This window comes from Paroedura picta, chromosome 6 (assembly GCF_049243985.1).
Source record: "Paroedura picta isolate Pp20150507F chromosome 6, Ppicta_v3.0, whole genome shotgun sequence".
In the NCBI taxonomy this organism is placed as follows: Eukaryota; Metazoa; Chordata; class Lepidosauria; order Squamata; family Gekkonidae; genus Paroedura; species Paroedura picta.
The window spans coordinates 97,812,882-97,828,328 of NC_135374.1; the positions used below are offsets into that span (position 1 = coordinate 97,812,882).

General features: G+C 43.3%; 1 protein-coding gene across 7 annotated transcripts in view; it reads left to right on the plus strand.

Moving 5' to 3' along the window:
- The window catches only part of NALCN (sodium leak channel, non-selective), a 315,418-nt gene that overhangs the window by 188,387 nt on the left and 111,584 nt on the right, over nt 1-15,447 (plus strand). For all 7 annotated transcript variants that reach the window (XR_013232146.1, XM_077343802.1, XM_077343798.1 and 4 more), the window contains one exon: nt 3,438-3,629. Coding sequence is in view for 6 of the 7 variants with exons in the window: in XM_077343802.1 (XP_077199917.1) it covers nt 3,438-3,629 (192 nt within the window). In the remaining variant the exon portion in view is untranslated. The remainder of the gene's footprint in view (nt 1-3,437; nt 3,630-15,447) is intronic.

A 15,447-nucleotide genomic window follows, 5' to 3' on the forward strand; every position in this document is an offset into this window, starting at 1 on the left:
ATCCTCAAAAATAGTCCAGCTGGCTGAACCGAATGAATGCATGAATTGGTGGAGGGAGGGAGCTTTGAAGGTAGCCCTGCCCTTTTCTCTCTTAATGAAAACAAACGGGCTAGCGAAGTAGTCCTTGGAAAGATTAATGTCCTGCTTAAAATGTCAATTAAGGCACTTTAGCTGGGGGCTGAGGAGGACACCCATACTAAAACAAGGAAGTGGAAAACTACAAGGCTAAAAGTTGTTGAACGCAGGGAAGAATCCTGCTTCAACTACCATTTCTCCCTCTCCATCTAACCCCGTTTAAGTTTGTATTTGGCTGTTATTATGCTTTTCCTGGAATCAGAAGTCTGCATAATATGATTCACTAGCTAATCTCTTTGCTGATCCAAGAAAAAGCATGACCCTTGAGATTTATAAAGCAGCTAGAAATGTGAAATATTCACCGAGTATATAACTAATACTGTACTGGTAAGAATTTGCACCCTAGATGGTTTGCCGAAGCAGGACAGTGTTTTTGGTCAGCACACATGTTCAATGAATGATGTACATGTTCAGTTACTAACAGAGCACATATATTGCTCATTTTTCATTCTTGCTGTCCACAACCACAGAAGTATGAAGCCCCCCCCCCCTAACAAGTGTGAAGATGTAGGGCTTAGGAACTCCAACTTCTGATATGGTGAGCTGGGTTTGATTCCCCGCTCGTCCACATGCAGCTAGCTGGGTGACCTTGGGCTGTGATAAAGCTTTTCTGAACTAGCAGTAATGTCAGGGCTCTCTCAGCCTCACCCGCCTCACAGGGTGTCTGTTGTGGGGAGAGAAAGGAAAACATGCTTGTAAGCTTGTAAGCCACTCTGAGATTCCTTCTGGTAGAGAAAAGTGGCATATAAAAACCGACTCCTCCTCCTCCTTACTGTACAGCACTTCAGGCCCCCTGGAATTACAGGGCCCATAGCATGTGCTTCATGTGCTACTAGGATAAACCTCTTCTGCCTGCAGTTGCTGTGTATCTGTGAGAGGAAAGAGTTGTGTTAGAATCCCATAAAAATCTGGCTAAAGTATCTGGTAATGTGGACCTGATACTGTCAAATATTGGTATTGTTTTGGACAAGAAATAAATGTTGTAAAGTCCTATTTAATATGTGAACACTCAAACATATACTAGAACTTAGTCTGATTTGTGGCATTGTAAATATCACCGCAACAAATGCTATTATACTCATCTGTTCCACTTAATATTTCTGGTAAGGCCTTGGAGGAGGAGCATGAGGCTTAAGTGGCAGCTGTCCTGCCCCCAAGTGGTTCCTCCTTCAACTGGCTTGCCTGTCTGTCCAGTAGCCAGCCAATTGCCTTCCATCCCCCACCCCTGACCATCCCTCCTCCTTCCATTTCCCTCAGAGGCTTCAGATCCCTGTTGCATGAGAGCTGCCCCTGCCTGCAGCCTTTCCAGGTCCTGGAGGGAGTGGGAGGCCGTCCGCAGAGTTCTTCTACCCTCACCCCCTAATCTAGCGCCCATTGTATTCCTGAATGCAACAGGCTTGGCCCCAGTAGGGTATAATGGAGGAAAGCCACTCAGTCTATATCACACCTATATAATACTCAAATGATAACAGAGCATAATTCTAAATCATGTTTACTCAGAAATAAGTTCCATATTATTCAACAGGACTTAATTTCAGGAAAATATAACCAGGATTGCAGTCAAGGTTTAGTAATTTTTTAGAAGAGCCTATAAACCCAAGAAATGCTGGAGATGGGTTTGTACAATCCTGCTTGTATGGGATTGAACAGAACTCCCTAGATCAGGGGTAGTCAACCTGTGGTCCTCCAGATGTCCATGGACTACAATTTGCTGGCAGGGGCTCATGGGAATTGTAGTCAATGGACATCTGGAGGACCACAGGTTGACTACCCCTGCCGTAGAGTTCTCTCTTCAAAGCTGCCATTTTTTCCCAAAAGAATTGATTTCTGTACTCTGGAGATCAGTTGTAATTCTAGGAGAACAGTCCCTACCTGAAATATGGCAACGCTTATAAATAAAGATAGCCTAGAATTTGAATGTACTTTTTTTCCCCTTTCCCTTTTCAAAACAGTGTTCTCTCAATGCAGTCCTAAACAAAATTACAGTGTTCTAAGTCTGTTGGTTTCACTGGGTTAAAAGAATGTAAGTCTGTTTAGGATTGTAAAGCCTGTTAGCTAAAAAAAAGCAATAAAACCTTTAATTGCATGATTTGTAAAAACAGAATAACAATACATTTTTTATGCAGAACGGACCACTATTATAGATTTTAGTGAAGGAGGGAAGATTTTGCTGGGTCACAGCACAGTTAAAAATTAGTGGGCCTATATTGGTATCACTCTGCATAGGACTGCACTATATATATATTAGTACAGCAATGTATTTTCAGTTAATTTATGCTGGGAAAGTGAAGGGAACCTATCATTTGCAGCACTTCAAATCAAGCAGGAATCTTTAGCTTTCCAGCATCTCATCATATTTAGTCCTACATCTGAGAGTCTTCAAGATGCCACAAACCTCCTGTCTGGTTTTGCATAATTCTCCCTTTTCAGTAACACCCAAGGTTGCCAGCTCTGGGTTGGGAAATACCTGGAGACTTTGGGGGTGGAGAGGGATTTGGGGTGGGCAGGGAGCTCAGTGGAGTTTAATGCTATGGAGTCCACCCACCAAAGCAGCTATTTGCTCCAGGGGGACCTGGAGATGAGCTGTAAAACCAAGGGATTCCTGGATCCCACCTGGGGACTGGTATCCCTAGTAACACCAATGATTGCGTTTTGACTATTTATTGCATTTTTTGAAATCCTGTGTCGTTTTTTCTGTGACAGCAGCCATCACTTCCCATGTTGATTCATGTATTTATTGTAAGTTGTGTAGAATGGTGGTGTTTTTTTAAAAGAATTTTTAGTGGAAAAAAATCCTTCAAAACTAAAGGCTAAAAATAAATCCAATAAACCAAAGTAAAACTGGTAACTCTTGTACCAGCCATGAATAATTAGAGCTGTGTATTTGGCAAGTGATAGCAGGCTTTATATCCAGCCAGAACCCTTATGCATTCAGCTGTTTATCCCATTTAACTTAAGAGCTTACATGTGGTTTCAAGTTCAAAGCCGTGGCTGGTTGATCCTTGATGAACATGTGGGCCCATTGTCGATCACTGCAGATTCATTCTTTTTTCTTTTCTTCCTTTTTCTTTTTCTTGAACACCACCAAAAAGCTTTCATTACTAATGTGCTGTAACTGTAATATACTATAAGACCGAGGGAAAACATCCTGGAAATCAATGATCTGGAACATTTGTTACTTTCTGCTTCACCATATGGCCCTTCACATCGGGAGGTGACTTGAAATAAAACATTCTGTGTTTATTCTCATTTGACATCTTACAGGAAAATCAATAACCGCATTTCCTTTGTCTTTTTTCCAGGTTCTTCGGGTGGTCCGACTGATAAAAATTTCGCCTGCCCTGGAAGACTTTGTGTATAAGATTTTTGGACCTGGGAAAAAGCTTGGGAGCCTAGTTGTTTTCACTGCCAGCTTATTAATTGTAATGTCAGCAATCAGTTTGCAAATGTTCTGTTTCGTGGAAGAGCTAGACAGATTTACAACATTTCCAAGGGTAAGTGTAAAAAAGAAAAGATAGAAACAATTATATTGCTGTCATTTTCTTTCAAATATCTTTTTGGTCTATTTTTGTTAATCCAAACTGTTCAGATGGCATCTGTGGGGGCGTGGGGAGGGGTTGTTCCTTTATGGTGGATAGATCAGTTTGGCTGGGTTCTGTGGCTTTGTGGATCATACTGAACCACACAGAAAGTTGGGTCATAAATGTTTCAAGAAATATAGATATATGTGTCTGTTTCAGGTATATCTTTTTTCTTCCAAGGAGTTTCTTCCAAAGAATATGTTAGGCTGGATCCAGCCACCTTTTTCATTGGTGAAAATAAATGGAGGGATCTCCTTTTATTACCCAAAAAAGGGCTATACTAGGAATCGTGAGCAAAAACTGTATGGGAAAGGGTAAGGAGGATAAAGGGGTGAGAGAAAAGCTGGCAGGATTCAGCCCATTAATTTCCAGTGTTATCATATCAAGTATGAGTCAGCCAGCTTGCTTGCTTTGCTTCAGAACCAGAGCCCAGGTGTGGATGGACATCCAAATTACACCAGAGGTAAAGTACTAGTTGAAGAGCATTGTTTAAGGTTATTAAATATTATATATAAAAATGACTGTTCAGAATGGCGGTTCTCATCAAGCAAGAATCTTCCCAAGCTCAGTTTCAGGTCTTAGTGAAGCTTAGAGTCAAACAGGCCAGAGATCCCATCTTCAAAGACCAGTATTTTGTTGACAGTCAAGTCAGTGCCTGGTATGTCCCAAAGACATTCAGTCCCAAAGAGATTCAGACCACACCTGGAGTACTGTGTGCAGTTCTGGAGGCTTCATTTCAATAAAATTGAAAGGGTACAGAGGAGAGCGACGAAGATGATCTGGTGCCAAGGGACCAAGCCCTATGAAGATAGGTTGAGGGACTTGGGAATGTTCAGCCTGGAGAAAAGGAGGTTGAGAGGGGACATGATAGCCCTCTTTAAGTATTTGAAAGGTTGTCACTTGGAGGAGTGCAGGATGCTGTTTCCGTTGGCTGCAGAGGAGAGGACACGCAGTAATGGGTTTAAACTACAACTACAATGATATAGGCTAGATATCAGGAAAAAAAAATTCACAGTCAGAGTAGTTCAGCAGTGGAATAGGCTGCCTAAGGAGGTGGTGAACTCCCCCTCACTGGCAGTCTTCAAGCAGTTAGATACACACTTTTCTTGGATGCTTTAGGATGCTTTGGGCTGATCCTGCATTGAGCAGGGGGTTGGACTAGATGGCCTGTATGGCCCCTTCCAACTCTATGATTCTATGATTCTATGAAAGCATAGTGAAAGCAACAATAGAAGAGACACAGAAGCTATAGTGGACAAGTCTGGCTTTACTCTGACATGGGGTGGGACAGCCATGTCTGATGGTGTGTTATGATCGCTTGTAAAGATTAGCAGCTGGAGATACAATCTGGATTTTCCACAAGGTACAATCATGCCTTGGACAAATCTCAGAGAAGGAGCTACAGATGTTGTACCAGAGAGGACTGCATTTATAAGGCTTTTCAGGGAAAGAGAGTTTGTGGCCATCCATCCCAGTATTCTCCCCAGCATCTTATTGTTTATCAACTGTTTTGGACCTACAGAGTATAGTTGCTTAGTGAGATAGTTTTGGAATTCACTAGAGCAGTGGTCCCCAACCTTTTTATCACCGGGGTCCGGTCAACGCTTGACAATTTTACTGAGCCACCGGGGGGGGGTAGTCTTTTGCCGAGGGACGACGGCTGAGCCCCTGCTCCGCTTGCTTTCCCGTTGGTGCCTCTGACTTCCCACCGCCCACTGGGGGGTGCTTCCAGCAGCAGCTGCGCAGTGCTACGCCGAGGGGGAGCCCGAGCCATGGCGGCCGCCAGAGAGCACCAAAGGTGAGCCGGCAGCAGAGTGGCAGGGCAGCCCCTGAGGCAGCAGCCAAGGAGGACTAGTCGCGGCCCGGTACCGACTGATCCACGGACTGGTCCCGGTCCCGGGACCGGGGGTTGGGGACCACTGCACTAGAGACTCTGAACCAGGGCATTAGAGCAGACAGAGGCTGCAGTAGTGTTGGATTCCTGGCTCACACTATGACTGCTTCTGCTGATGATGGTGAAGTGAGCTAGTTCAAGATTATGTCCCCTTTGTAAAGCATTTCTGCACCCTTTAAATGTAGTGAAATGCTTACCTTATGTGGTCGTTATATTCCGACCCCTCAATATGACGTTGCCAACATCCAGCATCTAGGCAGTAACCGGCCGGCTACATCCTCCATTTTAAAGTGCTAGTTGGGGAACTGCATAAAATGGATTTTCCAACCTATTTAGTGTGAGCTACAGGAGAGTAACCAGAAGAGGGAAGGCATGGAGGCTCAAACGCACTAAAGGTGCCTGCCTTGTCCCGCTCTTGCACCGCTTCCCTCTTCCTTGTTCCCGGGGTTGGGGATTACTTTTTAAAAAGGTCTAACATCCTGGAGCAACGAATAGGTAGACAAGCATGCAGGTGATGCCAGAAATATTCCCCCCCCCCAAAGTTGTAACCCAAAGCATGCTTCTCTAAAGTCCCTCCCCCGCCCGCCAAAGTATCAAGACTCGTGATTCCATAAGGGATGGCATTCAGAAAGCAGTATGTATCTATGAGTAGATGCATAGTTGTTTAAATGGAGAAGTATGAATTAAAAAGAATAGCAGACATCATGGGACCTTTAAAACATGGAGAAAGGGGATTGGCTGCCTGGCTTGATTGACTGGCGGAAGAGAGTCGCTTGTAAAGCGCATTGCTTTCTTCCACCATTTCCAGCAGCTGATGTAGAGGGTGAGAAGCAGAAAAAAGGCAGCAGACAAGAGCGAGATATGAAAAAGATGAAGGGGCTTGGAGGCGTGATAATGTTTAGCGTTACGCCATTCAGCTGGCATAACACTATTTTTTTCTGATGTGCGGAGATGCTTTCAGTATCTTTTCAGAGGTTTTTAAAACTCATTGCTTCTGTAGAGAACTCAGGATGACATATTCGGTTCTTTTTTATCCTCACAACTCCATTTAGACTGAGTCTGTGACTGGTTATAGAATCATAATAGAGTTGGCAAGTACCTCCAAGGTCATCAAATCCAACCCCCTGCACAGTGCAGGAACTCACAACTACCTGCTCACCAATGGTGACCCAAATTTCATGCCCAAGTGATCTCTCCACCAAAAATCTCGAGAATCCAGCCTGGCCTAGAAGAAATTCGTCTACAATCCCACAGTGGCAATTAGCAATTCCCTGGGTATGCAAGGAAGTGCCACAAGAGACAAACACTGGCACATCCCTTCCTGCCCACCCACTCACAATCTGCTTACATTCATAAAATAAGCATTTCTGTCAGATGACTAGCTTTTGCTTAAAAACTTCTAAAGAAGGAGAACTCACCGACTCCCAAGGAAACCTGTTCCACTGAGGAACCGCTCTGTCAGGAACTTCTTCCAGATGTTTAGACAAAAATTCTTTAGAATGAATATAAACCCACTGATTCCGGTCCGACCCTCTGGGACAACAGAAAACAATTCTGTTCCATCTTCTATGTGACAGTCCTTCAAGTATTTGAAGATGGTTATCCTATCACCTCTTAGTAGTCTTCTCTCCAGGGTAAACAGACAAAGCTCCCTCAACCTTTCCTCATACGACCTGGTCTCGAAACCCTTCACCATCTTTGTAGCCCTCCTCTGGACATGCTCCAGGTTCTCTACATCTTTCTCCAGTTCTGGTGCCCAGAACTGAACACAGTACTCCAAGTAAGGTCTAACCAGAGCAGAGTAAAGTCAAAGCAGAGTAGGGGCTAGGTAGCTGCTAGGCAGAATTTGCAGCCATTATAGTATTCTCTCCTTTGGTCCTGGACATGATTTCTCATGCACCACAGCAATTATTTTGGTAATCCAAAATGATGCTTGTTGAGATAGAAATGCCTGTTGGGAACAGGGCCAGTTTATCCATGTAGCACATGTTGTTGGCCCCGCACTTCCAGGGGCCCCACACACTGCCTCCCACCCCATGGATCAGGGCCGTAGCCTCTCTCCTCCCCCCTTTTCCCTCTTTAAGGACACTTGGAGTGACACTCCTTTCCACCGTGGGGGGCCCCTCTTACCTCAGTCTGGGTGCTCCCCCCACAATTGTATTCTGCTAGGACCTTGCAAATCCTTAAACTGGGTCTGATGCTACGGACCCCGCAAATCCTTAAACCACTCCTGGATGTTGTAATGGATACATTATTTAAATTTACATTGATTGTGGACCTCCCAGTTCTTCTCTGTTATTGCCCTAAGGTGATAATGTAGTACTGTGCAGCTTTGAGATGTCACGTAAATTGATCAGGGGATACTGCCCGGAGTACACATAATACGTCCCCTCATGTGACTGTTTGACCTGGCATGAGAGAACAGAGAGGCAAGTGGCTTAAGAGGGCAATCAGGATGGCCATTCCTGCCCTGTGTGGTGCACAGTGGCTGTCAGCTAAGCAGAAACAAAAGCAAAACGGCAGTCATAGAAGATGGCACCATACCTTTTTTTACCATTTCCCCAGATGCTGCAAAACAAATACACTTAGCTAAATGAGAACAATTGATTAAGATGTCCATTAATGTCACTGAATCAGAAGATTAGAACTAAAAACAGCGCGAGCACGGCAGGAACATTACTGTTTTTTGAAAGAAATAGGGGTGGAGGGGAATAGGCAGAAAGCCTTCATTCGCTAATGCCTCTAAATTGCATGCTTTCACATGGTTACCTGACAAATAGTAAATAAGTAGAAGCCTATGGTTGTTATGGTTACCAGCAACAGAATTCTCTGTCCTGTTTTTGTCTTCTAATGTTTTCTGATGGATTTGTTTTCAAGTCAGTATGGATCTCTAAAAGGGGCTTTTGAAAGTGCTTTTACTTTCTCTCTCTCTCTCTCTCTTTTGCATTTGCAAGTTTTGAAGTCATGCCTGTTCTAGAGGAAATATAGGGTGTGCTTGTAGTTTTTAGAAAAGGTTTTGAATGTTTGGAACCATGTCCTCTTAAATATCTGCCCTTCCTCAGAGGAAACAGCTCCTGTGGCAACCTTTCTCAACTATTTTACCATTGTGAAACCCCTGAAACATTTTTCAGGCTTTGAGAAACCCCAGAAGTGGCAGGATTGTGCAGAATATGATTGGGAAGCATAGGTGCATACACACTCATCTAGGACCCCTCCCCTTCCCACCCACTCCAGACCCATCACTGGCCATTTTGGGAAGGGGAGTAGTAAAGGGGGAATGGGTCAACATGAACATATATTGTCATTGTTCTTGTTGTTAGTTGCGACATCGTTCCAACCCATCGTGACCCCATGAATAATGATCCTCCAGGCCTTCCTGTCCTCTACCCGGAGTCCATTTAAGCTTGCACCGACTGCTTTAGTGACTCCCTCCAGCCACCTCATTCTCTGTCGTCCCCTTCTTCTTTTGCCCTCAATTGTTCCCAGCATTAGGCTCTTCTCCAGGGAGTCCATCCTTCTCGTGAGGTGGCCAAGGATCACTGCCTTATCGTGGAGAAGGGGCTTGCATAGCTCAGTGAAGCTACGAGCTATGCTGTGCAGGGCCACCTAAGATGGGCAGTCATAGCAGAGAGCTCTGACAAAAGGTGATCCACTGGAGAAGGAAATTGCAAACCACTCCAGTATCCTTGCCATGAAAACTCTATGGACAGTACCAGAAATATTGTCATATGATCCAATAAATTGTTGCAGAACTTTGTTTCCTCAAGGGAAAACCACACAAATGGTGAATTTTGCCACCTACTGCATGATACTAAATTACACTCCCAACCTTTACTTTTTGCCTGTTCCATGACTTTTTGGTCTGAAAAACACTTCCAAGTTTTCACGTTGATTAGCTAAACCTTATAAAGCCCTAAGGACTCAAAGGTTTGTACCTGACACTACACAGCCAGCCACCATATCATTGCACAAATTAAAAAATGCTTGTAATGCTGCTCATTTTGAATTCTGAGCAAAATCAAAACAGAGGCACTCAAGTTGACAAAAACTATGTAATACAAACAAAATAAGTTCAAATGTCATTTGCATTTTGTGGCATTTCTGTACTCGTAATGCTGGCAAAGCAACAATAGTGTTATGGGGTAGTCAAACTGCGGCCCTCCAGATGTCCATGGACCACAATTCCCATGAGCCCCTGCCAACAAACGCTGGCAGGGGCTCATGGGAATTGCAGTCCATGGACATCTGGAGGGCCGCAGTTTGACTACCCCTGTGTTATAATGTCTGAGGACATTATAACACAGGGGTAGTCTCAGACTACCTCAGGACCTCAGATTTGCCATGTGAGGAGAGGCAGTATGGTGTAGAGGTTAGAATGCCAAGCTAGGACTGTGAGGTAGCTCAACAGGCAAGGTATTCAACACTTAAATAATTCACACCTAATTGCTTTGTTGGAGTTGCCAAGAAAGGTCGTTTTCAAAATGGTTGTGGTACTCAGAATAACTGTAAGCGCCATAGTGGAGACAAAACTGTTCAATTCTAAGAAGAAAGCCACAGCAGGATGTATTCCGGTTCGCCTCCCACATTTCCCCATTCTGTCATGAAATTCAATTAGTGGTCTTGGGTCCGTCACTGTCTCATAGCTTGACTTACTTCCCAGCAAATGTTGTGGTAAGGTTAAAACAGGAGAGAACCACATATATTGTCTTGAGCTCTTGAAGGATCATCAGTACAACTCAAAACAGTGCATGTTGGACCCAGGGTGTGTCCCATCCCACCAGATGGGTCAGTGCCAGGTGGTCCGTCATAGAAAGTACTTCTTTCTCAGTCACATATACTGGGCCCTTTGTAGGTGCAATTCAGCATTACTGCATGGGCAGTATGGAATGGATTGCAGTATGGAAATAAAACATCAAATTGCTCTGGGGCGATCAGCAATGATAAGCTTTAACCGAACATGGAAAAGCAAGGACATAACCCTACAAATGTAGATTGGTTAGATCTATCATATTTCCAATAGCCACTCGTGGCTGTGAAAGTTGGATGATGAAAAAATCGGACAAGAGAAGAATCAATTCATTTGAACTCTAGTGTTGGAGAAGGCTTCTGCAGGTTCCATGGATAGCAAAAGTCACCAACAAGGAAATACTACAGTCTGATACGTCACTGGTAGGCAAAATGATGAAACTACAGCTCACGTATTTAGCCATATCATGTAACCCAACTCAACGGAGAAAGCAATTATGCAAGGATTGGTCAGTGGAAAAAGGAAACCAGACCAACAGAGGGAATGATGGCTGGACATGATCAGGATGGACACCAGTCAGAACGTTGCATGGTTGAAGGAGGTGGTACGGGATCAGGGATCGTGGTGGCAGCTGTGCCATGGGATCGCCAAGAGTTGGACTTGACTGAATGGCTGATAACAACAACAGTCTGGATCAGGGATATTATTTTCCTAAGCAGTTGGGTTTCATGGCTGTTCTGTGTGTGTGTTTGCTTGTGTATCTTCTCTGTCAGAACTTTCTCAGCCCCCACTTCACAAGGTGCCTGTTGTTGTGAGAAGAAGGGAAGGAAATTGAAATCCACTTTGAGACTCCTTAGAGTGGAGAAAAGTGGGGTATAAAACTCCTCCTCTTTTCTTCTTAATGAAGAAGCAAGAAATTGTAGCAAAATGCTGCCACAGTGCATAGAAGAATAGATAGAACTAACATCTTCATAGCATTAGAATAGGAGAGTAATTAAGGACAGAGCAAGAATCCCATAAGAGGACATTTAATAAATGATCAGCCTTTATCACATTTCCTGCTTGAATAGGCAAGGCTTTTGTATTTACCCTCAGCCAATCCTAGATTTGGCAAAACTAAACCAGTGCTTGTTTAATGGGTGGAATGAAAATATTAGATTTCTTTGATGTATTTCAACATGTGCTGATATATGTTGCATATCTGAGGATGAAGACTCTATTTGACTACAGTACTGAAGAGAATTTTTTTTAAAAAATCAAAGAATTTTGCATGGTGCTTTTTCCCCATATAAGATGAATTAATTCAAAAGCCCTCCATTTGCATACATCTCCAGGACTCATTTTCACAGCTGTTGGCTCTGTCAACTAGATAGCTGCGTTTCAGATTCATTTTAGCATAAATGGTGGAAAGTGTACTTTCAACTAAAAATATCTTGCTCTGAAGGAAAGATTGCTACTTGCTGAACTTAAAACCACTGTACACTGTCTTATAATTTTCTTAAATCTCGTGCTTTCCAATACTGAAAACTTTAATAATAGGAAAGATTTAAATTCTATTGGGATACCATTAAAAAAAAAGAATGTTTAAATGAAAGGTTTGGTTTTCATCCCAATGAAAAGGTTATCTAGCTTTTGTTTCAGAGTAACATTTATTCCTTCTAAAAATAAATGAGGTACCATAGAACATGTGTGCCATTTATTTTCTGTGAAGAAAGAAAAGAGGAGAAGGTTTCCTTTTGACTAATTTTTACACAATTGATATACATGCAGTAGAATCCTCGGGGGGGGGGGAATTGAACCATGCATTCCACATGTAGAATCATAGAACCATCATAGCATTGGAAGGGGCCATACAGGCCATCTAGTCCAACCCCCTGCTCAATCCCAGCTTCTCCCACTAACTGTAGCTAGCTGTCGGCACGGGTGCAATGTACCAGATTCCCTTAGCCACCTATTATTCAACTGCCCCAAATTTCAGATGTTCCATCATTATCTGGGTGGTTTTATGGGAAAACTGAAGTATCTGTGCATCGATGAGAAACATCTAGTGAAGATGTTGCTGAGTGTACCTTCTCAGATAGTGTATCTTGCAAAAATCCTGTCAATTATCTCGAGAACTAATCTATCTCTGCTGTAGGTCGGCTATGCGACATAAAAGGTATCCCCTGTGCAAGCACCGGATCATGTCTGACCCTTGGGGTGACGCCCTCTAGCGTTTTCATGGCAGACTCAATGCGGGGTGGTTTGCCAGTGCCTTCCCCTGTCATTACCGTTTACCCCCCAGCAAGCTGGGTACTCATTTTACCGACCTCGGAAGGATGGAAGGCTGAGTCAACCTTGAGCCGGCTGCTGGGATTGAACTCCCAACCTCATGGGCAGAACTTTCAGACTGCATTTCTGCTGCCTTACCACTCTGCGCCACAAGAGGCTCTCTATGTGACATAAGGCCTTATTATTGTTGCCCGGAATCTGTTTCTGTTTTAAATTTTGTATATCAAATCTTATGCCAATAAAGGTATCTGAATCTGAATCTGAACTTTAGCTAGGGTTGCCAGCTCCAGGTTGGGGGTGGAGTTTAAAGGATGGGATTTAAGGAGGAGCAGGAGCTCGGGAATAATGCCTTGGATCAGGGGTAGTCAACCTGTGGTCCTCCAGATGTCCATGGACTACAATTCCCATGAGCCCCTGCCAGCAAATGCTGGCAGGGGCTCATGGGAATTGTAGTCCATGGACATCTGGAGGACCACAGGTTGACTACCCCTGCCTTAGACTCCATTTGCCAAAGCTACTATATTCACCAAGGAAACTGAACTTTGTCATTTTGAAATCAGTTGTAATACTGGGAGATCTCCAGTCCAAACCTAGAAATTGGTAACCTTGACTGCAGCCAAGGGACCATTTATGGGACCTGGCTGGGATAATAGGAGGGATAATAGGAGGAAGGATGAAAAGGAGAAATCAGTGATGCCATGAACATGCTAGTTTCCATTGCTTGTAACCAGTAAGCAAAAGAAAGGGAAATGCCATTTCAAAACAAAGCCAACAGACTACCTAATCTCCTTTTATTCTTCACAAGTAGAACTCACAATGGGCTTAAACAGAGAGGGGGAGAAATCAAAGTAGGCCATGCTTGCACAAAAACTCAATCAGGCAGCACAACTTACAGTTCAATGGTAAGCAGAGTTGCATCCTTCTAAGACTTCTAAGAGATTTAGAAGTATATAACTCCGTTTAGACAGTCCTCTTCAGATGCTTTCTCCTTTCTCTTCAGAAACCGTTCTTTTTCTCAGGCTCCATCCAAGACAGTGTGGTGTGATAGTGGTTAAGAGCAGTGGCCTCTAACCTGGAGAACTGGGCCTGATTCTCCACTCCTCCACATGCAGCCAGCTGGGTGGCCTTGGGCCGGTCACAGTTCACTCAGAGCTAAAAAGTGGGACACAAAAACCTAGCTCTTCTTCTCTTCTTTTTCCCCTCCTCAGTCACTTCCTCTGACTCCCCCTCAGAGTCAAAAACAAAATCCCTCACAAATTACACAAGGGGCAAACACACATATGCACAGAGTGACCTTGGGATCCCTACATGAGGGTGTTTAAATATAATTTGTGGCATTTGGAAATGTAGACATACATTGGAAGTAGATTTTGGATTTCAGGTTGAGTCTCAGAGGGAGGGTGCAGATTGCTTTAGCTTTCATTCTGATCTGAGTGTGAATACACATCCTTATTTATGTTCCAGCGCAAGCTTGGGCATTGGACCCATGGGTTCAGTAAGTCACAGACACTAAGCTCCAACAAACAGCAGCTTTACTGGAACCAGAACAGTAAGCAGAACTGGAGGAACTTATATATGACTCGTGATTGGTCCTTAAATCTGTTCACTGATTGGTTGTGAGCTGAGAACTGGCGAATCCCTAACAAGGGTTTTGAATCTTACCTATTCTGCACACCTTAGATAATGTGATTTCAATGTACTTTCAAAGTAGATTTTCCTGTTCTGCACAGAAAAATCCAGCTGCAAAAGCACAGTGAAAGTGCATTATCCAGTGTGTGCGGAATGGGCCTTAGTCTGCTCCTGAGATCACAGTTCTGAATGTCCACAGACACAACATGGAGATTCCCTGTTTTTACAAGCTCCAGGCAAGAGAAATCAGATTCCCTGGAGAAAAAGGCTGGTTTGGAGGATGAACTCTGTACAATTATACTCCACTGAGGTTCCTGCCCTCCTGAATCCCACCCATTCCTGACTCTGCCCCCATTGCTGTGGTAATTCAAAACCTCTAAGCTTTCATTAGTATAAAGCTCCAAGTTTCCTTTACACATGTTGGATACTTGGCAAAAAATATTGATGTGACACAATTATATTGTGTCAAATACTATCATTTGGGGAAAAAATAAAATTGCACATATTTAAAAAATAAAAGTTGTTTAGTCAAAATGGATATATTTGAATGCAGCTGAATGGCCTCAAATCCAGCACAGCTTGGATTTAGATAGTGAAACTAGAGATGATATTGAATTTCTGATTTGTGCTGGTTCAGTTGAAGCTCTCTGCTTTTATTTTGCTTTTGGTGCAAAAATAATGAACACATTACCAATACCAGCAATGGAAATGAGCAGACTAAAACCATTCCCAGGGAAAACATAGTGGAACAAAAGAAATGAAAAAAGCACTTTGATTTAATCTGAGGAAAAACCTTGGCTGCACATTTTTGGTCCTTCAGTCCCCTTCAGAAATGAAAATGTTTCCTTTCTTTTGCTGTGCTGCCATTTGTACCAGTGAATTTGTTTTACTAGTTAGTAGGTTATTGAAAAGGTCTGTCTTGTTTTCTAAATACTCCTTTCCTTTTCATAAAATACGCCAGTGATTGTTGGGGTAATTAAAAAAGTAAAGTTTGGTAATGTTACCAGTAAGTATCAATGCTAACCTTTTGGTAATGTTTTGTAAAGACTAAAATGCTGAAGCTGTAAAGGAAAGGTCAGTTATCATCATCTTTACTTTTTATGTGGAACACATCTTCTGGCACACCTCCTCAAACGAATATGATTATAGAAATGATGTCGGTAGTCCAACCCAGGGACTGTGCCAGAAAA